This window comes from Rhinolophus hipposideros (assembly GCF_964194185.1).
Source record: "Rhinolophus hipposideros genome assembly, chromosome: 19".
Classification (NCBI taxonomy): domain Eukaryota; kingdom Metazoa; phylum Chordata; class Mammalia; order Chiroptera; family Rhinolophidae; genus Rhinolophus; species Rhinolophus hipposideros.
The window spans coordinates 4,978,429-5,006,272 of record NC_138065.1 but is presented as its reverse complement, the minus strand read 5'-3'; the positions used below and the strand labels follow the sequence as shown (position 1 = coordinate 5,006,272).

The 27,844-nt window shown below is 36.8% G+C and overlaps 1 protein-coding gene across 2 annotated transcripts in view; it reads left to right on the top strand.

The window, feature by feature from the left end:
- Positions 1 to 27,844, top strand: part of VPS45 (vacuolar protein sorting 45 homolog) — a 50,743-nt gene that overhangs the window by 7,943 nt on the left and 14,956 nt on the right. For both annotated transcript variants that reach the window (XM_081025190.1, XM_081025191.1), the window contains exons 5-14: positions 511 to 579; positions 703 to 840; positions 1,262 to 1,372; positions 3,634 to 3,768; positions 4,170 to 4,283; positions 4,697 to 4,864; positions 12,778 to 12,936; positions 13,154 to 13,261; positions 14,074 to 14,195; positions 24,355 to 24,486. In XM_081025190.1, coding sequence (XP_080881316.1) covers positions 511 to 579; positions 703 to 840; positions 1,262 to 1,372; positions 3,634 to 3,768; positions 4,170 to 4,283; positions 4,697 to 4,864; positions 12,778 to 12,936; positions 13,154 to 13,261; positions 14,074 to 14,195; positions 24,355 to 24,486 — 1,256 coding nt within the window. The remainder of the gene's footprint in view (positions 1 to 510; positions 580 to 702; positions 841 to 1,261; positions 1,373 to 3,633; positions 3,769 to 4,169; positions 4,284 to 4,696; positions 4,865 to 12,777; positions 12,937 to 13,153; positions 13,262 to 14,073; positions 14,196 to 24,354; positions 24,487 to 27,844) is intronic.

The window sequence follows — 27,844 nt, the reverse complement described above, 5'->3', positions numbered from 1 at the left end:
TTTATCACAAACATTTGAATATGTTTATCACACAAGTGAAACACTGTCTTCAGGGCAGCAAACAAGTATTGGATATTCAGAAGGGTGTGCTAGGTGATAAATGAATAAAAAAAGTGACCTATTTTAAATCATATTCTCCCTCATGAGAATACACTGGAAAGCAAAGTTCTTTTTCATCTGAGAATAACATCATATATCCTATAACAGTGTTTTATTTTAGTAATTGGTAAGTGCACATAGAGATCTCCAGAAACATAGTATGTATACTTCTACAACTTTTGTTTTTGTTTTCTTAAAGATTTATTATTGCTGCTGTTTTATAATTACTAATTCCCCCACATCAACTATTATTACTCAATTGGTAACTGATCAATTTCTGTACCTCTTTTACATTTGCATTTCCTTAAATTTGACTATATCACGTAGTATTACATCACTTATGAAAATATTACTCCACGATACAGTTGGAGTTTATGGAATGGCTGATTGATCTTGGTGCTTTATTTGCAGGAATTTTATGGTGACTACATTGCTGTGAACCCACATTTGTTTTCCCTCAATATTTTGGGTTGCTGCCAGGTATGTAAGGAAAGGATTTTTTTTTTTTTAAGTTTATTTTTTAGGTGGGAGTTAATTCAGCAAGTAATTGGATTTGTAAGAAAAAATTCAGTATTTCTCTGAATATACGTTTTTAACAAAAAGGGTCGAAATTGGGATCCAGCCCAGCTGTCCAGAACAACTCAAGGATTGACAGCTCTCCTTTTATCTCTGAAGAAATGTCCCATGATTCGTTATCAGCTTTCATCAGAGACAGCAAAGCGGCTTGCTGAATGCGTTAAGGTATGGCATTCTCTACCCCTAGTTCCAAAACAGCAAGATGATTCCTTTCCTCATATTTCAGAAACTAAAGGAATATTTTATCTACAACCAAGGAAATTATGTGTTAGGTTGACTGACAAAGTAGGTCTTTGTCATTCAAAACCAAAGGCAACAAATTAGAGCTAAAATGCTTAGCCTTAACCCAAAAAACATTTCCAAGCTACTTCTTTTGATCGATTAAACCACTTGTGAAATAGAGTTTCAAATCCTAACCTCTTAAATAGAATCCTACTAAACTTTGTCAAGCTTTTGAATCCTTTTATGCAAGGCCTATGAAGGTGCAAAGAACTCTTGTTAAATGTGGTTTTTACGCATTAATTTCCTATTTATATCATCTCTATCTGCAACGAATTATTTGACCATCTTTCTCTCTTACCCACAGCAAGTGATAACTAAAGAATATGAACTGTTTGAATTCCGACGGACTGAGGTTCCTCCGTTGCTACTGATTTTGGACCGTTGCGATGACGCCATCACCCCACTGCTAAACCAGGTGCAGAGCCCTTTGTTAGGATAACGGAAGGACGAGTCCAGTGGTAGTCATAAAAAAGGAAACATGGAAATGAACAGCATGGGACACTTATTTGCCTCCTCATTTTCAGCTGTTCCTGTTTTGCCTTGTATTTCCTGGTGTTTTGGTATCACTATTTTTCCAGCCACAGTAATCTTTGACTCTTTCTTCCCCTTCATCCTTCCTGTCCCTTTCTGCCACCACTCCCACCCCTAATCCTGGAAAACTTCTAGGTTCTGTAGATTCTGCTTTTCCAGTGTCTGTCTGCTCTTTTCTATTCTTACTGCCATTACCTTGGTGTAGACCCTACTCTCTTGTGGGAATACTGAAATAGTCATCTATTTAATTCCCACTTTTCATTTCTTCCCACTCTAATATATTTCACAGACACTATGTTCGTAAATTACTTTTCCGAATGTACAGTTCTGATCCTATTACTCCTGGCTTAAAAATCTTCATTGGTTCCCATTTGCCCACTGGGTTAAATACAAATTCCTGAACTTGGCATCCAATACGGGCCCTGTGTAAAACCTACAGCTCACTGCTGAGCAGACATGCCATGTAGTTTTCTGCCATCATTTCATTCATATTGTGACCTCTGTCTAAAGTCTGGAATGTTTGGAATACCTTCTCTTCCCAACTATCAAAATTCTCCTTTAAAACCACTTGAAATATCTCCTGGAGACCTTCACTCTTTCAGTCTGTTCTCTTTCCCCTGAATGACTGTGGCATTTTGTGTCTCTCTAATGTCTCGTGCTGCACTTGCCCTGTTGCACCTTTGATTGTTTTCACACTCCCCTAGATTATACATCTTCCAAGGCAGACTGTGTCTCACCAGTGTTTGTTCTTCTGCAAGTACAAGCACAGCGTCTTACACATAGTACACATAGTAGATGCTTCATGAATAGTGACTTCGAATTTGTAGGGAAAGGCATTCTATATTTCAGTTTCTTCCCAGCTTATAATAATGGTAATGCTGGGAAATATGTGGTTGTGGAATGCAACTTCTCTGTGATACGATAGCCTTCTATTCCTGAAATTCAAAGTAAATACATGTTCACTAAAGAAATGTTATAATACCAAAACTTAGAAAGAGAAATGATTGCCTATGATGCTGTTTCCCAAAGAAAAGCAACCATTCATTCAACAGATTTCACTGAGGACCTAGTATATGCTGGGTACTGTTTTAAGTCCTGGAGATAAAAGGTTAAAAGACACAGTCTCTGCTCTCAAAGAGCTCATGGTCCAATGGAGAGGGAAATAGACAGAAAAGTTAGTTATAGGGTAAGTGCTGATGGCAGATGTGTGCATAGGATGCTGTTTACGGAAGTATAAACATTTTATTGTATTTATTTCAAATGCCCTAATGAAACTTGCTTTTTCGAGGATTCATTTGACAAATATTTTAGGAAATAAAACACCTTTTTTTATAACCTCAAGTTATTTCTTAATGAAGCTAGATTGCTTAAGATGAAATATACACATATAAATATTTCTTGCATTTAGATTCTAGATTTAGAGGATAATTTGCTAGAAAATACTTAGTTTTGTCTACTGGCCCTATGACTAAAAGTAACCCATTCTCCATAAATAGTGAGAAGGCAGAATTTGGGGATTTTCCTTTCCAGTTTTACCAAGTTCACATTTCATTTGTAAGACTAGAAACCAATCCTTCTTCACAATTCATATGAAGCAAAAATATAAAATAAAATGAATTCAGAGGCAAGTTTCCGAATATTTGTGTTTTCATTAACTCACAAGGTTTTTTCTGATAATATTAGTGTTCCCAGGATAAATATAGCATCACTCAGATCTGCAAGAACACACTTCTCGTGCTGCAGCAAACCACAGAAGCATACAGGAAATGGTACAGCTTGTAACTGCAGTACCAATATAACCCTATCTTTGAAGCCAAAAATATACTCTTAATTCAGAGGCAAAAATTGGAGCTAATGATAGATCTAACTTGTTTTCTTTCTATGAAGATCATTAATTTTGCCACCCTTCTTCCAAAAGTGTGAAATCTAAAAGTATTTTGACTTTTGGGTGTTTAACCAATTAAAATGATAATCTTTATGCTTAGTATAGCACAAGGTATTAATAAAATTTGAACTCAATAGGGAATCTCCATGTAAAGACTAGTGACTGAAGAATGTTATCAGTTTTTATTTGTTTTCCTGAACATTTACTATTTCCATATTTTGTCAGTTACCAATTTTTTTTTGTCATAATTCTTTATCTAGTGGACATATCAGGCCATGGTCCATGAACTACTGGGCATAAACAACAATCGGATTGATCTTTCCAGAGTGCCGGGGATCAGTAAAGACTTAAGAGAGGTGGTCCTATCTGCTGAAAACGATGAATTCTATGCCAACGTAGGTGGTTTTAAAGCTTTGTAATTGATTTTAGTTGTTTTTATGTAAGAAGGTCAACACTGACCTGGGCATGGTGTAGAGAAACTGCGTCTCAGGGGAAGGCAGAAGACTTGGATTGACTCTTTATCAAGACTTTTTTAATAGAAATCACATACTTGGTTTTATACTTTTAAAATCAGAAGCCAGTGTATTTACTTCCCTCCCTTCTGTAGCTCTCTGTGAGAATAGTAATGGTATTCATCACCACTGTCCCGGGCCAGGTCCAGACTTGGGAATTACAATGGAATTTTTTTTGCCCTTCAATTCTAACAGCATTCAGGATTATTTTTCACTTCTTCTTTTACATTGTCTGAAAGTCAGACTAGTTGACAGAACTGTGTTTCCAACTTCCTTTTTCACAGAATATGTACCTGAACTTTGCTGAGATTGGCAGCAACATAAAGAATCTCATGGAAGACTTTCAGAAGAAGAAACCAAAGGAACAGCAAAAACTGGAATCAATAGCAGACATGAAGGTAAATTGCACATGTACATGGATGACTAACATGCAAGACTGTGGAATTATTCGTGTAAGCAACATTTCTGGAATATTCTGGGTCTGATTTCTACATGAATGCATTTTGTTTGGTTTGAGGTTATTTTCTAAAACAGTTCTCTTTAGGAATTGACATAGTGAAAACTTCATACCAAGCCATAACTTCTATCCATTCTTCAGTCATATTTGGACTATTTGAAGACTCAGTCTACTGACAGACATCAGTTCTTGTCTTCTTAAGGCATAACAAAATGCCAAGTGATCGAAAGCTATCGATGCCTTAGTCTGGGCCGAAAGACAATCCCTGCTTTTTGTGGTTTTTTTTCTTCTTCATACATGCCTATCCTCAGTCAAGAAATAACAGAACCTCCAATTGATGTTTTCCCATGGCAGGCCTTTGTTGAGAATTACCCACAATTCAAGAAGATGTCTGGGACTGTATCAAAGCACGTGACAGTGGTGGGAGAGCTGTCCCGGTTGGTCAGTGAGCGGAATCTGCTGGAGGTTTCGGAGGTTGAGCAAGAACTGGCCTGTCAAAATGACCATTCTAGTGCTCTCCAGGTACCTATATTCAGTCCAATTTGATGAGCACCTACTATGTGTAAGGCACTGTGCCAGGCAGAGCAAAAGATACAAAGGCAAGTAATCCTTCGTCACCAACGTGGAATTTAAAGTCTAACAGGAGTTGAGACAAGAACACAAATTAATAGTATTTACGATATTAATAGATACATGATAAGAGCACAGGAGAAGAGAAATGTGCAATCCCAAAGGGTCCAGGCCGCTTATTGAGTATTTAAGACATTTATTTAGCATTTCTACTAAAAGGAATACTAGACTAAAATCAGAAGATCTGGATTTTAGGGTTTGGCTTACCACTTACTGGCTTTGTGACCTGAAACTGTTGGCTTAATCTCTGAGCCAGTTTCCTCATTTGTAAAACAGATATAACAATACTTAGCTCCCAGGATCATTAGGAAGATTTTAGAAGATATAATTATATTAAAATGCATTATCAGCGTTTTTTTACTATTGAACATCTGCTTTTCATTCCAAACGTATGCATACCTGCTACGTGGACATAGTGCCGTGAGGTACAAAGACGAATAAGACGCCATCCTGTCTCTCACAGAGTTCACACTACCGTAGGAGAGAAAGGAATTTAAACCAGAAATTCTAATACCATGCAAAATGTGCTATTCTAGAGGTATTTCCAAAGGGATGTGAAAATACGAAGAAAGGACAACTGTTTTCCTTCCTTAAGGATGAGGCTTCTTAGAGCATCTTAGAGAAGATGACATAAGATTTGGGTCTGTACAAATAAATAAGTAGGAGGAGTGCCCCAACCAGAGAAAAAGAGGGGAAATTCTCAGCAGAGAAAATGCAGGAAATGTGGCGGCGGGGGGGAAGATTAGGGGAACAGAACAATTCAATGTAGCTAGTGCAAGGTACAAGAGGAGAAGGGGTTAGATAAGCCAGAAAGACATATTGGAGCCAGGTGATGGCCTTGAAAGGAGGTTGGGCTTTAATCTTAAAATGATGGGAACTACCAGAGAATTTTAGAAGAAAAGTGACATTATCAGACCCTGGCCTCAAGAAATTTACAGTCTAGTTGAAGAGACAAAACTAAAACACAAGAAAAATTAGGCAGTGTTTCAAGATAACATTTAATTAGGTCAAAATTGTGATACTGACTATAGTAAGATTTGAGGTATTCAGGAACAGTTTCTTTTTTAAGGAGGGTGCAGCTCACAGTGGCCTCTACGGGATCGAACCGGCCACCTTGGTGTTATCAGCACCGCGCTCTAACCAACTGAGCTAAGCAGCCACCCCAGGAACAGTTTCTTAGAGAAGGTGACATTAAGACAGACCATAAAGAATGAATAGAATCTGGAGGAGGATTTCAGTCAGGGATAACAGCAAAAACAGAAATGAAGAAGTATGCAGAAAATAATAAACAGTTTGACCTGTAGAGAGTGGGTGTGGAAGAGAAATAGGAGATGAAATTGATTTGGTAAGCAGGAACCAGTCTATGAAGCAGCTCGTAAGAGGAATTTGTACTTAATGAGATAGGCGAAGAGATTCAGCGTAGGGTCTTATGCAGAAAGTTGATATGATGAAAGTAGCATTTTAGGAAATTTAATCAAATTAGGGTGCTTTGCAGGTAAAAACACTAAAGTCAGAGGGCTTTAGACTCATAGCAATAGTAGTAAAAATGTACAGTAAGGACAAATCTGAGAGGCATTTCAGAGGGAGAAAACAATTTAGCGACAGTTTGCATATAAGGATAACAAAACACAACAAATCAGAGATAATTCCCAGGTTCCTGAGAAATGACAAAATGTGGTATCACTGACAGTAAATAACTTGGGAATAAATGTCCGTTGGGAGACAGCCATTTCTAAGCCACTTATTATCAGAAGCACATTTTCTAACTAATAAGGACCCAATATTGTAAAACTTAGTCTCTTTCTTTCCCTGCTGTAGTTCTACTTTGTAAAAATAAAGCTAGCGTGGTATAATGGAAACCACACGGGCTTTGGAGCCAGACTGTCCTGGCTTAGAGCCCGTCTCTACATACCAAAGTTTCTTTAGCAAAATTACTTTGTCCGAGCCTCAGGGATAATGACTTCAAACTTTTAGATTGGTATGAGAATTCAATAAAATATGTAAAATATATAGTACAACCAGAAGACAAAAATCCACCCCCCCCCCATGGTGGCTCTAGTTATACCAAGATCTTTACTGGGATTTATAGTTGTAGTTGTTGGTTTTTAATTTTTTAAATGTTTATCAAATTTTCCTCTAAAAATACCATCATTCTGAAAATTATAAAGATGCTATGTGCTTTATATTTATGAAAAGTACTTTTGTCGTCACTTTTAATTTTATCCGTGTTCTTAAATCTTCACAAAAAACTTGTAGGCTGACTTTATTAGTTTTTAATTGTCTTAAATTCTGCTTCTTAAATAGATAATGTAAGTACATGTGAAAGAAATATATAGTACAAGCTGAGTCTCTTACTAATTTCACATGCATGTATCTTTGCAGTTATTCTGTGTTATGTGCAAGCCTGTGTGTGTCTCTCTGTTTTTAAATTCAAATGATACCATATTAGACACATAGTTTGCATTTACTTTCTCACTTAACAATGTATCTCAGAGATTGTTTCAGATCAGAACCTAAAGACTTATTTTTTTAAATCACTAAGTAGCATTCCTTTGTAAAGATGTATCACAATCTCTTTAACTTTACCAATTTACTTTGAACAATGGTGCTAAAGACAGTTTATAGTTGTTCTGTGGGCCTAATAGAAGTATTCTTATGAAAACTTTTTATTTTTCTCAATAAAATGAGTTTTCTTCTCTTATTAAATGAAAACAAAATTTTGTCCTATGACTAAATTTACGTTTCCTTATGATTCTTTATCATTTTATTCTCCCTTTAAAACAACAGAACCCAACTTAACCACTAGCCAATTTTAATATCTTTATTTGTATATCTCTACCATATGTAAAGCAGTTAGGAAAATCTACTGTAATACCTTGCCTGAAATCTTATTTTTTGTTCATTTTAAAAGAAAGTATTTTTAAAATATGGCTTCTATTTGTGATACACTTTATATTTTAAAAAGTTATCTTTTGAAGGTTTTCTTGCCCATGGTATTAGGGTTTTACATTGAGCAGTTGATTTGGACTTCCCTATCATAAAGGATTTCTTTGGCAACATAATTTAAATAGTCTATAAAGGGGCCTTTTGTTTGATGATGAGTAGACGCCAGGGGCCTGACCCCTAGATGGGTTATAGCATTCCTAGGCCTGACCTTAGATGATAATACGTCATGGAGCAATGAGTTGAGGTTTTTTGAGTAGAGATGGGGTTTGCTTTACTGAATAGTAACTGTAACATGATGAGGGGGGAAAAGTTCGTATATTGCCAAAAATTAACCCATAAATTGCAGCCACCTCTAACCAGTTATTCTACAGGCTAACAAAAATTTGATTTAGAAAGAATTTCACTAGAACCAAACTGCAGTGTACTACTACTGAAACATATCCACAGCCTCAGAAAAGATTCATTTGATTAGTAAGGAAGATGGGTTTTTTTTCATACCATGAAGAAAAACATTTTCAAAAAGTACACAATTCCCCCTACACACACATACACACATACACACACACACACACACACACACACATCACAACTTTTCATTTGGAAGAAGAAACTAATCTATTTTATATTCTTCTTTCCTGACTTGGGTAAAAGATCTCAAATCATCCTATTAATAACACGTAGTAGAGAGTAAATATTTGTTAGGAAAATAAAGAGAAAGTTCTATTTGGAGTGGTATGGAGTAGTGGCTAAGAGCTTTGGCCTTTGATGGCTTGGGTTTGAAAATGATTCTTAACCACTTAAGTCATTCTTTTTGTCTGTAAAATGGGGGGAAATAACTACTTCAAAGATTTTTGTGAGGGTGCAATGAGCTAATACATATAAAGCACTTAATATGGTACCTGGTACTCATAACATTCAACAAGTATTAACTATCACCAATATCAGTATTTTTATTTGATGGTTTATTCTGTTTTTTTATGGCATCTAGGACATGTTTTTTTAGTCCATTCATGACCTTGGATCTCAGAATGGTTTGTTTGTTTTGTTTTTTTCCCTTCTCATTAAAATCATAAGAAAATTGTTTGGGACACATAGAGCTGACAATTTTACTTTCATCAATTAAGAATAAAAATGATCCTTTTCTCTCTAAACCAATGTTTAACCAGTGTCTCAGAAACAGTGTTGACCAGCGGACTATCTACAGCAAAACTTAATTTTTATGTTGACTGGTCATTAAGAAAAAGAATACTGCCTCACAGGTATTTACTAGTCAGTGGAATTGGGGCCTGCCTACTTTCTATCGTTTCTCCTAAAAAAGCGATTTATAGTCCCACAGCACTGTTCTCTCAAACGGTTAGATTAGACTCATTTTTTTTAATCATATAAGCATGTTGAGGCTTGTGCCAATTCCATCTTGCTGCTCTAATCTGTTGTCTTATAATGCTATTCATTGACTGTTTTACTACATTTATGATAGTAGATAACAAAGTAAAGATCCTGTTCTTTAAGTTAAATTAAAGCAAAAAATGGAGACTACCTTTAGTTGCTGACTTCATCTGTAATTTGTACAATGGTTTAAAATGCAGGTATGTCATTATAAAAGTTTTTTCTTGTGCTGCTGCTTCTCATTTTTGGGAGAAGAAAACAGAAAAATAGTCATCCTAAAACAATAGAAAAATCTTTAAATATTAGAGAAGAATTGTTTTTTTAATTGATGTCTTTTGAGTGACTGTTAGCTTCTTTTTGAAACTTGACCTTCAAAGACAGCATTTTTGCTTTTCTTTTCCTATTCCTTGATTTGGCCTACATGAATGTTAGAATTCAGTGGAAGAGTTTTGAATCCTATCTCCTTCAGCAGACAATAATTTTCTGTTTTGTCCTTTACTTGACCATTGTTATTATGAGACAGTATGCTTTTCTCTCTTGATAGTCTCAAGGCTTATGGAATTTTAACAAGAAAAGAGAAACCAAAATGTTTATTATATAATTCAGTCATATTTCCAACATATAAGTGCCACTATATAGTACATATCTGCTATGTAATTAGAAATCTCCCAGATTCTTTTTCTCCTCTGGTTAGCACCCTGGAATCTCAATACAAAGCACGCCACTGTGAGTCAAGTGGATGAGTCAAGTAGCCATGAGGGAAATAGTTCAAAAGGAAGTCAAAGAGTAACGGATCCAGGCAGACAAAAAGGCCTTGCTTCTTTAAGGACTTACACAGCTGAAAGATAAGAAAGAACTCAGTTTGAACCTACAAGTTTCTTTTCATGATAAAATATGTAAGTCTAGCCAGAACACTGACCTAAGCCACGAGTTAGGTCCTAAGGGCTCAGAAGTAAGCAAAGTAGTTTGCTCAAAGTAATCTTGGCTCATCTCTAGGCCAAGTCCTCGAGGGAGAGCTAAGAGTCAAGTCAGGGACTCTGAATACCATATCAAGTCTCAAGGAATAGAAATGGATTCTTTAATGGGAAATAGCCAAGTCAAGACACAAGTGAATGCAAGTAGAAAGTAGAAAGCATAAAAGCCAATGGCTACAAATTGTCTTTGACTAGCCCCATACCAGTTTTGTGGGTTTATGGTTACTTGAGTATCTCAAATGTGCTTAGAAGTACAAAGACAGGTCAGCTAGAAATTGAATAGTTTTAAGGCAAAAAGAATGACTGCAAGGGCGGGCAATGAAACATTGTACCTATAAGAAAAGTGACAACAGAGATCCCAGATAGACGTTTTCAACTTAGGCCAAATTAATTGAGATACATACGAAATTGTGTATTTTTACTTAATGATAATTTATACCCTGAAATTTCTTCATATTATAGTAGACATTAGTGGAACATTTGAACACATATTCTAAACAGGTTGTATTCTGTGACTGCTCTGTGGAAAAGCTACCAGAAAATGAAAAAAAGTAAGGAGATTCTTATGACTGCAGGGTTTAAATCTATAGGAGAGAAATGTCTTCCTTTTTGACCCCTTACAAATGATGGTAGTGAAATGTTCATCCAGAAAAGCAACCTGGGAGATTCCCCATTTCATCACAGCCTCTCTTTCGTGTGAACAGAAGAGCTCTTAGACATTAGACCTGGTTGTTGTGAAGTACTCAGAAGATAAAGGATGTGAAAGCATCTTGTAAGTTGTAAAGTACCATACAGATGTTAGTTACGTCCTCGGAATCCAGTACCCTCCCCAGGCTTTTGCTAGTCTTTCAATCCAACCCATTTCTTTCTCTGATTTCCACATTTCTATTAATAGCGTCTCCTTTTTCAGTCTCTCAAACTAATTCCAATATTCTTTAGGGCATTTTGCAAATGTCACCTCCTTCATGAAGTCTTTCTTGGTTCCTCAGCAACAAGATATACTTCTCTTCACTTTGTGTCCCCTTCTCCCCCATTGCACTGATTTTCAGTTTTGGGGTTTTGATTTGTTTTTCTCCATTACATATGTTTCTGTTATAATACCACATATGTGTTCCTGAAAAACTTCACATTCTGCAAAGTCATGCACTAAAAAATAAACGGGTTATGGGAAAGTAGGGTTATGAGCAGATCACTTAAAATCTATATAACTATTTACTCTCAAAAACATCTGCTTCTCATAGAGACTAGTTTCATCAAAATTGAAAATACAATATGGGGATATCAATCAGTTTTGGGTTGTTTTGTTTTGCTTTGTAACACAGAGAAGTATCTTTGCATCCTTTTTAATTTACACCTGCCCTCCCCGGATAGCGTAACATAGTGGAAAGTACAGCAGTTCTTAAAGCCACAAAACCAGCTACTTCCTGCAGAAAGCACTTCAAGTAGGATTTTTCTCTCTTTTTTTCTTAACATTGGTAAATCTTTTTCTTTAAAGAGGAAGCTTGTCCCCAGTCTCTTCTAAATACTAACATGCTGGAAAAATTACATATAAGTCAGTATACCTTCTGTGTTAAACTGACCCCATTCCCATATTTACCAACCTCATAGACCTGAAGTACATTAAAGAAACATGATTTGTAGCAGAGTGGGCTATACTTGTTTCATCCCCCTATACCCCATTGTCTGTGATCTCACTGAGGGCAGATACTGTCTCTGCCTCATCTCTGGCCCCTCCAGTGCCTGGCATAGCGCCTTATGCCTAGAGGGGGCTCCAAAAGTATTTGTTGGCTTGAATTAATTTGTTCTGAATTAATCTGTTCTATACTATATGGAAGTCCATTAGTGGGAGGGTTGACAAAACCTAAACATGATTTCATCTGGTTTCCTCTGCTGTCAGTACCTGCCCTCTTAAGATTGTAAGTATTGGATGGAGAGGTTACGTGCTGTTTACATACTCATATCCCTGTAAACAACGTTGAGACATATTGTTATATCTGATGCTTCTTGGAGACAAAGCTAGTCCTCCTTTGTAAAATTCTGCCAACTTGTCTCCTTTTCACCGGTCAGTCACTAACACACAGAGAAAGCAGTAGTTTTTCAAGTCAACTGGTTAGTTCTGCTTCATGCTGTGCTGATTGAAGTGGCAGAAATAGAATATGTTGTTCTTGTCTCAGCAAGGAAATTGCAACCTTTCCTACATGAGACCCTGGACCAGCTCACGAGAGGAAAGGAAAGAACTCTCCGTAGTTAAATTCATTTTTGTCCTAAAGCAATTACAATGGGAGTTGATTTCCGTATTTAATTCTTATCTTAGGCAAAAGGCATCTAATTTTCTGTAGTTCAAACAGTTGCTAACCCTCTGACCTGTGCACTGCCATAGCTGTAATCTTATTCATGCCCTCAGAGGCAGCACTGTCATTCAATACCTATTAGATCTGAGATATTATACATCACTCCAGTGAAGGGGGGTAAATATCAGTTCTCGCTCTCTGTCTCCAGAATGTCAAGAGGCTCCTGCAGAACCCTAAGGTGACAGAGTTTGATGCTGCCCGCCTGGTGATGCTGTATGCTCTGCATTACGAGCGACACAGCAGCAACAGCCTCCCGGGACTGATGATGGACCTCAGGAATAAGGGTGTTTCTGAGAAACACCGAAAGGTAACCACATGGGCACATTAACCCCACCAAACAGGAACCAACTTTATCATTACAGTCTTCCTCTGACAATAACAAGTCATGCTGTTTGTATTCACAGAAATGTGTCATTCTGTTCTCTCATGTCTTCATTTCCTTAATAAAGTTATTTTCTTACGAAATGAGTTTCCTGATCTCCAAGCAATAAGAAGTTGTTTCCTTTTTTTTTTTTTTTTTATAGCTTGTGTCTGCAGTTGTTGAATATGGTGGCAAGCGGGTCAGAGGAAGTGACCTCTTTAGCCCCAAAGATGCTGTGGCTATTACGAAACAGTTCCTCAAAGGACTGAAGGTACGACATCTCTGTGCTGTCCTCAATGAGCAACCCCGAAGCCCCTGAGGCTGAGAGGGAATGAATATGACCTTCAAAGTAACTTCCAGATTGCTGCTGGTTTAGGAGTATGGCAATTAAATTAAATTCAAGCAGATATCCTCCTGAAAGCCTTTTCTTTAGGTGTTTTCTATATTGCAGCGGCAGCAGCATTGGACCAAATAGCTGAGCAGGGGATAATGAGATATTTCCAGGAAACACCCAAGAGTGAAAAGATAGTTCTGTTAGTCATGGCTATTTTACTCCATTTGTTTATTATGTAAGATGTGTTAGGCAGTTTTTCTCTGAAGGACAATAAAGATGAAGCAAACCATTGTAGATCTTTTAAAAATACTGACCTATTTTCTTAAAATGGCCAAAACTTAGTTTTAATCTGCTAGCCTTTCTTACATTCCTGAAATTTTTCCATTTTCCTGAGTGTCTAGTTTCCTTTTCTACATAATCCTTTCCTTCTATTTATTCTGCCTATACTATAACATTTTCACAAAAGAGAGTCAGTGAAGAGATGATAAAGGATTTAAGAAATTCCATTTTTAAAAGTCCTTTATATTAACTAGCCATAAATTACAGTCTTACTATGAGATTGGGACATTTCTAATTGATGAAAATAATGTTTTAAGATTATTTAACCATAAAATTCTCCTAAAATTCTTACTCGTATCTATCCCATGAAGTCTCTATTGAGTACATGTCCTTTTCTGATAAGAATATCATAAACCGTTATATCGCAAGTTTCTCAAAAATGTTCTAAGAACCATTTTCCCCTGTCTTAGGGAATAGAAAATGTCTATACTCAGCATCAACCTTTCCTACATGAGACCCTGGACCATCTCATCAAAGGGAAGCTTAAGGAAAGCCTGTATCCTTATCTAGGCCCCAGCACACTCAGAGACAGGTAAGATATAAAGGTATTAATAAAAACCAGAAACTCTAAGAAAATAGGAAATTTCGAATAATGTAAGGGACTGCAACTACAATTCTATCATCCTCCTCCCCCTGTTGTTTCAGTTCTAAGATTCTTTGGTTTCATGTGTGTCAAAGTTAGCTATGAATTCACCTGCTAAACCTGAAACATTACTTCTTCTGGCATAAAGAAACAGGTGTTTTGGAGCACCCCAAATACTTACATTCTATCTTTTACTATCAGACCAGTTTGCTTATGCCATTTAAGGTTCAGTTCCATGGCATCTAGCATTTGGAGCTTCAAACATTAAAGCCAAAAATAGATTTGCTGCTTGATTGCCAGGCAGAGCAGGTTGTTACTATTTTTGGTAAGGACTGGACTTTGCCAAATGTGGCCAGCATACGGACTGAGACCTAATTAACAAGAGCCATTTGTTACACAGAAGAAAAGGATGGCTTTCTTTTGGGGTATTAACTGAAGGAAGAAATTAATTGTCATTTTAATCCGGTGGTTTGTTAGTTTTAATAAAAACAAAACTTGTCCAGAACAACTTACTTAGGCCACCCTGAAATTTTAAATATACACAAATTCTACCTAATTGTAAACGATATTTTTGTGTATTTTTTTATTGGCACCACATGTCATAAAGAGCCTAATATATGTAGCTGAATCCTATTGGATCGATTGATGTGAGAATTGCTACAGTTGATATAATTCTTCCATAATTTCAGCTAATCATAATCTAAGAGCCTTGGAAGAATAGCATTTTATAAATAAAATGAATTTCTGAAAGAAAAATGTGTTGAGGTACAAAGATGACTCTTTTATGTGATAAAGTATATATTTTTTTACTTTGTTCCTTTTTTAAAAAAAAAAAAAACACTGTAATTTGATAACAGAACAGAAAAATATCCTTAAATAAATCCGAGGTTGAGAGGCAGGCCCTCGGGGATTAAATGCAGAGAGTTCACTCATCCAGATAAGATATCTAAGACCTTGGCATCCAGGTTCAGAGAGGCCAGCTAAGTGGGCAGCTAGTCACCTACCTGAGAGCTTTCTGGAAAACAGCATCACTCTATTACATAGCCTTCTAATTGCTATACTAAAAGTAAAAACACTGATTTTCTTATGAATTTCATATAAGAATTAATGAATAAGAAATGAGCTATTTATTGATAAAGGGACACCACAGACCACCAGAAGAGTACATTGTGTATGATTAGTTCATGACAGCAAACTTTCTAATTTGGGTGGTTCCTTTTTCCAAGCAAAGCTCAAAATGGTGCATTTCCAACAAAATGCACTGTTATCAGTTGTCAGTCTCTGCTAGCATTTGTCACTATTACCTCAATACATATATAGTTAATAATTCAATTGCTTCATCCTTTTATATAACACGTGTTTATTGAATGCCTTCAGTATGTCAAGAACTATTGTAGATTCTTGTGAAACACAAGTGACAGGAAAGGAAAGACAGGTACCTGCCCTCAAGGTACATAAACTTACATGAAGGAGACAGAGTGAACTAGGAAGCAAATAAAGGATATAATTTGACTATTGAGGAACGAAATAGGGTAATAAGCTACGAAGTAACTTTGTAGAGGTGGGGAGGGCTGCTTTAGATGGAGAGAACCTCTCTGAGAAAGTGACATTTAAGATGAGTTTTCAATTACATAATGATGAGGAGACAAAGCATCCCAAGCAGAGGGACACCAGAGCAATGAATTTGGCAAGTTCATGGAACAGAAAGAAACCCAGTGTGGTTGGAGCACAGTGAGTAAGGAGAAAATAAGAAGTTGAAAAGAAAGTAGGGGTTGGATCACAGAGAGTCATATAGGCTTTTTTTTTTTTTTAATTTTAAATGTTACAGGAAGCCATTGAAGAGCTTTAAGAATGTAAGTGACATGAACTGAATTATGTATTAAAAGATTACCTTGTGAGGAGAATGGATTATTGAAGGCAAAAATAGAAGCAGGGAGACTACTTAGGAGGAAGCTGTAATAGTCCATCCAGGTAATAAATGAAAGTGGTTTGGATAAGAAGGCCGGGAGAGAAGGTAGAATCGATAGGCAGGTAATGAAGTTGGCTGATGGGACAAGGGAAAGAGAGAAGTGAGGAATAACTCTCAGCTTTTGGGGGGAAATCAAGAGGTCTGTTGTTAAATTGCAGCTGTCTATTGGATAACCAAGTGGAAATGTTAGATACTAAATTGAGAGTCAAAAAGATTTTGATAATATTTTAAAACCATGGGATAAGATCACTTAGGAAGAGAACATAGTAAGAGAGGAGAGAGCCCAGACCCAGGAAGAGCAGACAGAAAGTGGGAGGAAAACCAGGAAAGCATGGTGTCTTAAGGCCGAGGAGCAAGTGGTAACCTGAGTCCAGTCTTCTGAGAGGTAAACAAGGTGAAGCCAGTGAAGGTTCCATCAGATCTGGCAACATGAAGGTCTTTGGTGACCTTATTCCCCAGTTTCAGTGAGGCTGGAAACCAAATTACAGAGGGTTATGGGATAGAGGATAAAATTCAGATAACAGATGTATATCACACTTTTAAGAAGTTTTGCATGAAGCGGTTAGAAAAATGGGATGGTCGCTAGAAAAGAGTGTGGGCTCATGGGAAAGAGATTCTAGAGCATATATGTAACCTGATGAGAATTCTCCTAAAGAAGGAGAAATAGATAATGCAGAAGAGAAAGAAGAAGAGCTGCAGAGGTGAAGTCTTTGGAGGATCCAGAGCACATGCTGAGGAGCCTTTGAGAGGAATCAAAGGAGTCTTTCATTGTAAGTTTTGATGGCGAGAACATGGGGGCCATCTTGTCTGACTGCTTCTGTTTTCTCGGTAAAATATGACGTCAAGTTATCAGCTAAGGTAGCAGGTAAAAAGAGAAAACATTGTGCAACTGTCACTTTGGAGGCTAGAAATCAAATTTACTAGGGACATGGAAGTAGGACTCCTAGGCAAGACTGAGTGCCCATTAGAATTTTGTGGTCATTCATTTAAAATATAATCCATGAGCCTAGTGGTGTGTCTTCTCCAGCAACTTTTAGCTGCACCAGATTCCATGAAGAGAAAGCTGAGTTGGACTCAACCAGGATTTGGGGGAATGAAAACAGGAGGAGGGTACTGGGTAGTGAAAAAGGTATTGTTGAGTGGACTGGAGGTCTTGATGAGGTCAAAGAATTATTACAGTGGAAACGTTAGTGGAAGTGAATTAGTTCAAGGATGGTTAGTTGAAAAAGAGATCTTGAATTCAAGATTTCATAGTGCAGATACTTGTAATGAAAAAGCTTATGTTATAATCATGGATGTTGGTGGTTGTGAGGGACGGAAGAACAGATCCATGTGGTGGCGAGACCGGGATACAAGTTGAGCATAATCCATATTAATGGTAAAGTCACTGAAAATCTTGAAAGGAGTAGGAGTGAAAAGGAGAACAGTAAACCGGAGATGAAGTCTTCAGGGAATAAGGGAGTGACCAGGAGAAAACAGTGCGACTGCACTAGGAGCTTCTAAGATGGTGGAAATTCTGAAGAAGGCAGAGAAATGGTCAGGAAACTACAGTGGGGGCCACAGCTCCTGGCCCTGCTTAACAGAAGGAAACCTGCAGAGGACTTGAAAAGATCTATGAAAAAATTCTGCTTCTAAAAGTCGGCCATCTTGATATACTTGCATGAGTACACAGAGACATACAAACAAGGATATTTGCCGAAACATTATTTGTAATAGTGAGAAAAATAGGAACAAGCAAAATACCCATCTATAGAGGACTGCTCACTTAAATTACAGTACAATACTAAGCATTCTTCTTACAAAATGGCATAATTCTTCACGGGGTGATAGCAAAGCTTTCTAAGATATATTGGATAGAAAAGCAAGATGCTATAGTATCTCTTGTGTTAAAAAACTGTATATAAGCATAAATGTGATTGTATACATATGTGCATATAAATAAGTCTCTGCTTGACTATATGTACATAATATGTGTATAATAGATATATGCGTGCAGATATGTTTATGTATACAGTAAATAGTTCTGAAAGAATAAACAAGGCATGGTTAATAGTGGTTACCTCTGGCTATCAAGACCGCCCTTCCCATTAAGTATTGTATTATGTACTGTAATCTTGAATAAGAATTATGTTTTGTTAATATTTGGATTTTTCACAATATTTAACATGGTGCTTTACAAATAGTTGTTCAATAGATACTTGTCAAATTTCTTATGTAGGCATTGATAGCAGTTGATATGACAAGATTTACAGTTGGAAAATTTAAACTGGAGAATAAATTTGGTTGATGTTACGAGAACATTCGGATTTTTGCAGTTTGCCAGGAACCCTGTGTGGGGCGTCGCTCTGTACCCATGTGGCCCCTCTCAGCTCTGGCCAGTCTTGGCCCCAGTTCTCATGGGGAAGAGTCATTGATTTCAGTCATCTTTACAATCATTCAAGTCTCATCATGATAGAATTTCTTGGTTTTGTTATTACTGTAATGTTAGAAAGTATCAAAGGCCATGTGGCAAGAACACAATTTTGCAAAACCAGGATCCCTTGTAGAAAGGTTTTAGCCCTTAGCTATTCAGTTAGTGGCTAACCTGTTTGGCAGTCTAGCTCTATCCACAAACTGGGTTTGAGCTTTCCCCTGCAGGTGAGACTCCCGCACCCTGATACTCTCTTTATCAGGCTTTTTTTTTCTCACTCCAGAATTGCTTCTTGTCCCTGATAAAAACAAGCAACTTTAACATTTGGTGAGAAAATGGAGCTATCTAGTCTTGCATTCCAGAATCAGTTAATTCAAGGAGGAAGCACTCTGTCCCGTTTACACACATTTAGTGGATTTTTGTTGCAGCAGCTTATTTTTGTTTCTGTAAAAGCAGTCCTTTTCCATTGGCCCTTTCTCCTACAGTAAATGCCTATGAGGTCTTTACCATCTGTAAGTAGATTAAAAATTTTGAATTTTAGTCATAAGTGTAACAGTCCACAAAGTAGATAAAATATTTCCTCTTAAAAGTTTAAGTTCTTCCGCTCAACTTATCTCTGTATGGAAGTAATGATTTCCAGAAATACGACATGTGAAAATTTTTTTTTTTCCTAATAAAATAAGATGTAAATTGGTTGGGTTCTCAAGGTGTCCTTGTATATGTATATACAGCGTGAACTGGGTGCTGTTTTCTAATGTTGGCTGTCTGCATTAATTAATGCTTTTGGTTGCTATGGTGAATTACAGAACACAGGAAGATGTGTACAAAGAAATGAACTTGCGTATTCTGCTTAGCTTCAATCATCATAAACATGTTTTGCTGTATATTTTATCATTGACCTCATCAGAACATCTACTTTTAAAATTCACCAGGAACAGAAAGAAAAGGAAAAAAATGTCTGGGATTTTAAAAAAAATTTTTTTCATTGATGTTCTTCCTTAAGCCAGCTTGAACAAGTAGTAGGAAGCTCAGACAAACGTTTATGAATGTTTTCTTAACCAAATGTGACATAGTCATTTTTGTTAGGTACACAGTTAAGTTAAGCTCTAAGAGCCTGTCCCTGTATCTAGGTTTTGTCCTTCCATTAATATAACCTGCATCCACAGTTACCACCCGTGACGTTTTCTTCCCTCTCCAGTAATACAAAAATACTCTGACACCCTGAAATGATCAGACTGAATGAATAATTGAGAGTTGCTCATACTTGGTAGGAAAATATTACTATCATAATCATACAACTCTTCCTAAGCAAATGACCTTTATCAGCAAGAAAAAAGCTGGCCAGTAACTGGAGGCAAGGACTTGAAGGAAAAAACCTTGATAATGTAGAAAATGTCAGTGATTCATGGACACTGGTAATGCTTTTCTGTAAGTTTATGAAAAAGCTCTGGTGCCTAAAGCACAAGGTTAATGTTGGATAAAGAGCTCAGCCCGAAGACTCGTATCTTCTTTGTGCTACTAGAAGAAATCACACAAATTATAGGTCAGTGCCGCCACAAATTCATTGTTTCTGATCTCACTTGGACCTTGAGGGATACTCAAACTTGCTTGCATCCTTAGTTCTCTCTGCGTCTCATTCTCCACAGCAGTTTTGAATGTTTCCTTTCCCTCCAAGTCTCCTGACCCACCCCAGGCCAGACATTAACTCCCTCCGTGTTAACTCCCACATTTGTAAACTTATTTACATATTCCTACCTTATCGCCTTCCTCCATTCTAAAAGACATTCATCCTTTTTTCCTATTCAGAACTAATCTCTTTGCCAGCACTCTTGTTTTAACTCCTACTATCTCTTCCAAAGCCTTTCTCTGTTGCTTGTTTGCACTCTGTCTTCTATATTTTCAGCTTTTCCTCCTCTAACTACTTTCCCACAGGCTATAACATACTCAGCTTTCTCCTATTAAACAAGTAATAAATGTAAAGCTCTGGAGCCCGGGTTCTGCTCTAACCTACCTCCTTTGCTTCACAGTCAAGCTTCTTGGATAAACTCACTATCTTCACTTCTTGTTTCTTTAAGCCATGTGCCCTGGCTTCTTACTGTATTATAACACATGGAAACGGCTTGCAAAATCCTATTGCAAGAGTGTGCCCAGCGGTCTCTTTCAATCCTCACCTTATTTACCCCACTACTGCATTTAGCGCTGTTAACCATTCGATTCTTCTTGAAACTTATCTGTCCCTAGGCCTCTCCCTTCTGATTCTCCTCCTCTCTTTCTGACAACTTCCTTCTCAGTTGTCTTTGCTGGTTACTCTTGTTCCTTATCCTGTACATGTCAAAGATCCTCCCAAAACTGTATCTTTGGTTCTCTTCTCATTCTACATGAACTCCCTAGGTAGAACTCATCTATTCCCAGGCTCCAGCTGCCACCTGCACTCAGGGAAATGAGCAGGCGGAATGTCCAGATGCCGAGTGGACATCTCCCTGGGATGTTCCACAGGTATCTCAAACACAGGTTTGTGCCTTACTTCAGTAAAGCAGTCTTGCTTTCTTTCTTCTCAGACATAACCACTCTGCCTAATCACCAAATCCAGAAAACTGAAAGTGATCATGGACTCTTTATTTACGCTCATCCTCCCCTTTAATCACTGACCAAATACTGAAGAGTCTACATTTTTTGTTTGTCTTCTATAACCAGTTCCTCTCCAGCTTTTCCCACCAGCAACCCCCAATTCATTCTCATACAGCTGCCAAAATTATTCTTTAAAAAAGCAAATGTGGTCATAGTCACCTGTTAAAACCCTTCAGCGATCCCGTGGCCTGTGAGATTCAAGACCTTCTGTGATCAAGCTTCTGCGTACTTCTCCCTCTTTCTCACACTATGTCCCCAACTTATGTGCTTCACTCCAGCCATCAAGGAGGAGTTAGGGTGACTCCAAAGTTTTTGTCCTAAACAACTGAAAGGATAGAGTGGCTGTCAACTTAGAGGGGAAAGCTATAGGTTGAACAAGCTTGGGGAAGAAGATAAAGGAGTTGCACATGTTGAATTGAGAAATATATTAACCATCCATGTAGAAATGTCAAGTAGACAGATATTTAAGTCTGGAATTTAGAAGAGAGTCTTGGCTGGAGACAGATTTGGGAGTCATCAACAGACCCTTGAACAACACAGGGTTAGGGGCTCCAACCCCCAAATAGTGGAAAATCTGCATATAACTTTTGACTCTCCCAAAACTTACCTAACTACTAATAGCCTACTGTTGGCCAGAAGCCTTCCTGTTAAAATTAATAGTCAATTAACACATTTTATATGTTATATGTATTCTATGTTGTCTTCTTACAATAAAGTAAGCTAGAGAAAAGAAAATGTTATTAAGAAAATCATGAGGAAGAAAAAATACATTTACAGTATTTACTGAAAAAAAATCTGCATGTAAGTGTACCTGCACAATTCAAACCTGTGTTGTTCAAGGGTCAACTGTATTTAAAACCACAAAACGGTGAGATTATCTAGGAATGTGTTTGTTCAATAGAACTTTCCACAATTATGGAAATGTGCTGTATCTGTGCTATCTGATAAGGTAGCCACGAGACACATGCAACTGTTGAGCACTTGAAATGTAGCTAGTTCACCTGAGAAACTGAACTTTTTAAAATTTTATTTTAATGAATTTAAATTGCCCCAGATGTGGCTCGTGACGACTACGTTGAACAGAGCCGATTTAGGACTAAGTACAGATCAAAAAGAAAGCAGGACCGGCGGGCTCTGGCCACTCCACCATTCAGAGGTCGGGGAGGGGAGGTGGCACTGTGAAGGCACACTGAGAAACAGCAACTAATGACATAGGAAGAAAACCAAGAATGTGATGTCCTTGGAAACCAAGAGAAGAAACTGTACTGAGGAGGAGCAAGGGATCAAATTAGTCAGTTTCGAAGGACCAGAAGCCTTAATAAGACACAGTGCTGACAGGATGTGGAGAAATAGGCATTTTCCTGAATTGCTGGCAGAGTGATGTCTGTGGAGCAACTTGGTGATATGTACTAATATATCCAGGAGAAGGGGTGGGGGCAGACTGTATGTAAAAGGCTTCTGCACATGCGCCCATATTTACATATATATACACAAAGATAATAGCTCTGAAAAGATCCATAAGAGACAAGAAAATAGTGTTTGCCTCTAGGGAGAAACTGGGGTACAAGAGAACTGAGGTGAGAGAGAAACGTCCTTTTTTTTACAGTATACCTTTTTGTATTTTATACCATATGCAAACATTCATCTAGTCAAAAGCAGTATATTTTACAATCACAAAAAATGTAGAATATAAAACAGTATGTAACTCTTAAAGCATTGTAGTGCTAAATATTATTGTTTCAAGTAGTTAGTCTTGAATGGAGTTTATTTTTGCCTTACAAAGTAAATAGTGTTTCAGAGGCATGATTTTAAGTTCCAGGTTCACAGAGAAATATCATAGTTGACTCTACCTAATTAATTTCAGAATATCACCTCTTCTGCAGTGGAGCCCTTCATTGGGTAGCTTAGCAATTCAGAGAGTATCTGAATCTTTTTAAATAGACACACTCTCTGATTCTGTCTCCAAGAAGTCCAACAACAACAAATATTCCCAAAGTTAATTCCTTCAAGCTGTTTTAGAGACACAGAGACAAACAGAAAGGAAATGCAGGTTTTTTTCATGGTATACATAAGCATGTATATCCCTTAAGTAAAGATGTTTCTATTTACTTTTGTGCTATAACCTCCAAAATGGATGCTTCTGCTTGATGTAGTTTTAAATAATGTCCAATAAGTGATAGAACAAAATCGCCTACTAAGGTTAAGTAATTGTATGACTTCTTTTGATGGCATGAGAAAAGAAAAACAAGGCAAAGTTAAACGGTTTTGAAAATAATATGGTCTCCTTCTTGTTGGTATCTACTGAAGGACCTAATAGGAGGATCTATCACTTTTGCTATGAAGTTATTTTGATAAAGATTAAAACACAGTAAAACTCCACAGTGCTACCGAACTGCGGCTTGTGAGTGAGCTGATGTCTCAGCATGTCCACCATCAGAGCAACAGTCTGGGGGTTTTGTTCGTTTCCATGGTTTCTTTTTCTTGGTTTATCAAAGGATCCAGGAACAAAGATTTTGCAAAGAGGTGGAGTTCCTAGAAGCATCATTAATTTCTGTGTCCCATTCTTGTTTTTCACACTCAAAATACTCAATGTTTCTAGTTCCCTTGTTATGGGACATCCAGATACACCAGAACTTTCCAAAACAACTTGAGGTCCTTGGACAGAGGCCATTGTGATGACACTGTACTAAATATTTGACTAAGGGCTTATGCATGAAAAGGGATGTGTAGTACAAGCATAAATTACTGCTGTCTCGATTTCATGTCCCAGTGAAGTACTGCAGCCTCTTGAACATAAAAGAATATTTCTACATTTGGTTCCAGCAAACACTATTGTGCTATTCTGAAATCCACAGCACAGAAATTATAAGACATCCGCTCATAAACAGAAAGCAAATCACTATTCAGCATTTCCTGCTCTGTTTCCTGCCAATTGCAGATAATTAAAACTTTTTTTAAACCTTTTATCTATTCTGCTTTAATTATGCTTCTTCCACCAAAAGAGAAAGATTTAGAAATTAAAACTGTATATATAATAGTAACAACAAATCTTTGCCCTTTCCCTCCTTATCCTCTGATATTAAATGTCTTCATTATTGCAGACCTCAGGATATCATTGTGTTTGTAATTGGAGGAGCCACCTATGAAGAAGCTCTAACAGTTTATAACCTGAACCGTACCACTCCCGGAGTGAGGATTGTCCTGGGAGGAACCACAGTGCACAACACAAAAAGGTAAGAGAGAACATTCAGTCCTACAAGTCTGTCCCCTTTCCCAGAGAGTAAAGGTGAAATTAAATCCCCTTTAGGTAGGAAAACTAAGGTCAATGCCGACCAAACTGCTGAAGGCCAAAATACAGCAGTTCATAGCACTATTGAGAGTTTGTGTGAGATGAAGGAGCTACACTTCATTAGGTCAAAGACCTGAAGAGAAAGGACCTGCCTGTACTATGAACAGTTATGTTTCCTATGGTCAGAGAAGGAGAAATCTAATTGCCAGACTGGCATTTTGAAAATACCTGAACATAATGGTGTTGAATTCTGTGAGTGTTTCTATTTTGTTGATTAATTACATTCATTCATTCAGTATTTGGTAAGATGAATGAGATCAAGATCTTACCTCAAGTAAGTCATTGTCTATTAGGAAAGATAGAACATTAAAAAATAAGAAAATAAGTGTCCAGAGAGTCAAATAAGAGAGCCGTGGATTCTCGGAGTGGCTAAGAGAAATTAGCAAATGCTTCATGGGGAAGATAGTGTATAAACTGAGCCTTGGGTAGAAAATGGACATATGGAGAAACACATTCTGGGCAGAGCTAACCACATGAACAGCTGTACAAAGCTCTAGGCAACAAATATAGGAAAAGAACAGCAACAAGTCAACTCACTGGAATGTGCGTCATGAGTGAAAAGGTTGACCAAATGCCATAATTGTGGAAGACCTTGAATTCCAGGCTGAGGAATTTCTACTTTCTTCTGTAGAAAATGGGGAATCATGGAAAGCGTTGAACCAGTAAAATTACAAGAGGATCACAGTATTTTAGGAAGTTTAATTTGGAAGCTAAAAGTAGAAAAGACAGAGGAGGCCGAGTAAACTAGAGAACCATGGCATGATGGGGGCCCCTGAGAGATCCGTGCTGAGCCGTGTATACTTGGATACACTGGGAGTCATTAGAGGTTTCATGTACTTTTTCATTTTGTATTGTTATTTGGCGTTTTAACATATTTCCCCCCTTTGTTGAATTAATATATCTTCTGAATATTTTTAATTCAGAAAGTATAAAGACCAAAAAAAGCTCCCATAATTTAACTACATTTTGTTTTTTTTCAGACCTTTTTCCTAAACCTGTATAAACATTTATGTGAGTTTGTGGGCAGAAAGGGATCTCACTATACATTCTGTTTCATAACCTGCATTTTACAGTCTCTGATGTAAACATCTTTTAGTGTTAAAAATATAATCATTCATTAAACAAATATTAAATGAAGGATAAAGTTGCCTGGGTTTGCATCCTGACTTTCCCTCTTACTATTTTTGTTAACTTAGGCAAATCACTTAACCTCTTTGTGGGTTTCCAGAGTTCACTAGCTGTTTATATCTTTCTTTTGTCAATTGCCAGTTCATATTCTTTGCCCCATTTTGCAATTGTGGTATTCCTTTTTATTTCCTAGTGATTTTAAGAATTATACCTATATAATTAGGAATATTGACCATCTGTTCTATATTTTGCAAATTCTTTTCCTCTGCTTGATGCTTTTGTTTTATACTATTTGCACTGTTTTATTGTATAAAAATTTGACTTTATTTTATTTTTTACCTTTATGAAGTCAAAGCTGCCTTTGGTATCATGCTTAGAAAGTTCTTTCCCAGCCAAAATTATATAAATACTAACATTCATTTTTTCCCCTTATTTTTAGGACTTGTATTTAAAGTTATACCTTTATAATCTATCAAAATTTTGTTTTGGTATAAACTGCAGTAGTTTCCTTTTATAAATGTTATGGAATATTATATATACATACATATTTTTACATGTAGAAAAGTATACAAATGATAAGCAGACTCAATGAAATATCAAAAACTGAACAAACACATCTATGTAACCACCAGCCAGATCAAGTAACAGAACATGGCCAGCACTTCTAGAAGCCTCCCTCATGCCCTCTTCTTGTCACAAGTAATCACTATTACGACTTTGGTTACCATGGATTAGTTTTACCTATCCTTGAAAGTTACTTGTTGAATGAATAAAGAAACAGAGGTTAAAATTAATCTATTTCTACTTTTCTCCCAAATAATACAAGGATCTTAGGATGACCCTTAGAAGGATTTCTAATCACCTTCCTCCCTCCTAACTTTCAAGCTATCATTGTCCAGGATTTTGGTTCCACCTTGCTTTCATAATCCTCAAATTAATTATTGTTATTATTTTCAATAGATAATATTTGTTTAGATTTACCCACATGTTTGCTCTTTTTTACCCCCCTCTTTCATCCTGGCCCTTTTTTCTAATCTAATTTTCTTCTTACTAAAGATCTTTTTTTTAATAATGAACCTTATTTATTACTTTTTAACTTTTTTAATTTTCCAATTACAGTTAACATACATTATTATATTAGTTTCAGGTATACAACATAGTGATTAGACATTTAACTTATGAAGTGATCACCCTGATAAGTCTAGTACCCATCTGATACCATACATAGTTATTACAATATTATTGATTATATTCCTTATGCTGTAATTTACATCCACATGACTATTTTTATAACTGGCAATTTGTACATCTTAATCCCTTCCCCTTTTTCACATGTACCCCTGACCTCCCTCCCATCTGGCAACCATTAATTTGTAAAGAACATTCTTTAATAGTATTTTAAATTATTGGTCAACTTGATGTTTTCATCTGAAAATATCCTAGGTTAGGTAATTTTTTCATTTGTAGGCAATATTTCCTTCTGTGATTCTTTTTAAGATTATCTTTTTGTCTTTGGGTGTTCTTATTTCAGTATTATGTATCTAAATGTAGATTTATTTTTATTATTATGCTACTTGGTATGAAAATTTATGTTTGGCATAATTTCTGGAAATTTTCCAGTCATTGTTCTTTGAATATTCCTTCTTTTCCATTTTCTTTGTCCTCTCTTTCTGGAACTCCTATAAGTTGTAGGTTAGGCTTTCCTTCATCTATTCTTCATGTCTCTTAATCTCTTTTAGATTATCTATCGTTTACCTCTCTGTGTTGCCTTCTATGCAATTTTTCTCAGATCAGTATTCCAGTTCAATAATTCTCTCTTGAGCTATGTCTAATCTGTGTTTAATTTGTCCTCCATTCTGTTTTTAATTTCAAAGATTGTATTTAGATGTGCTCTGTAATTTTGGATTATGAGGTATCTTAAACAAGGTTTCATCTATGGGACTCATGAAGGGCCAAAGTTGAAGACGTATCTCTCCTGCCTAGTTTTCCTTTCATTTAGGCCAGGTACCCAAAGAGTATTATAAGTTTGGAACTATTTTTTAATGTTAACTTCTATACTAAAGAGTTCCTGAACCACGCAGAACCTGTACCAGTTTATTTTCCAGTTTCCTTGT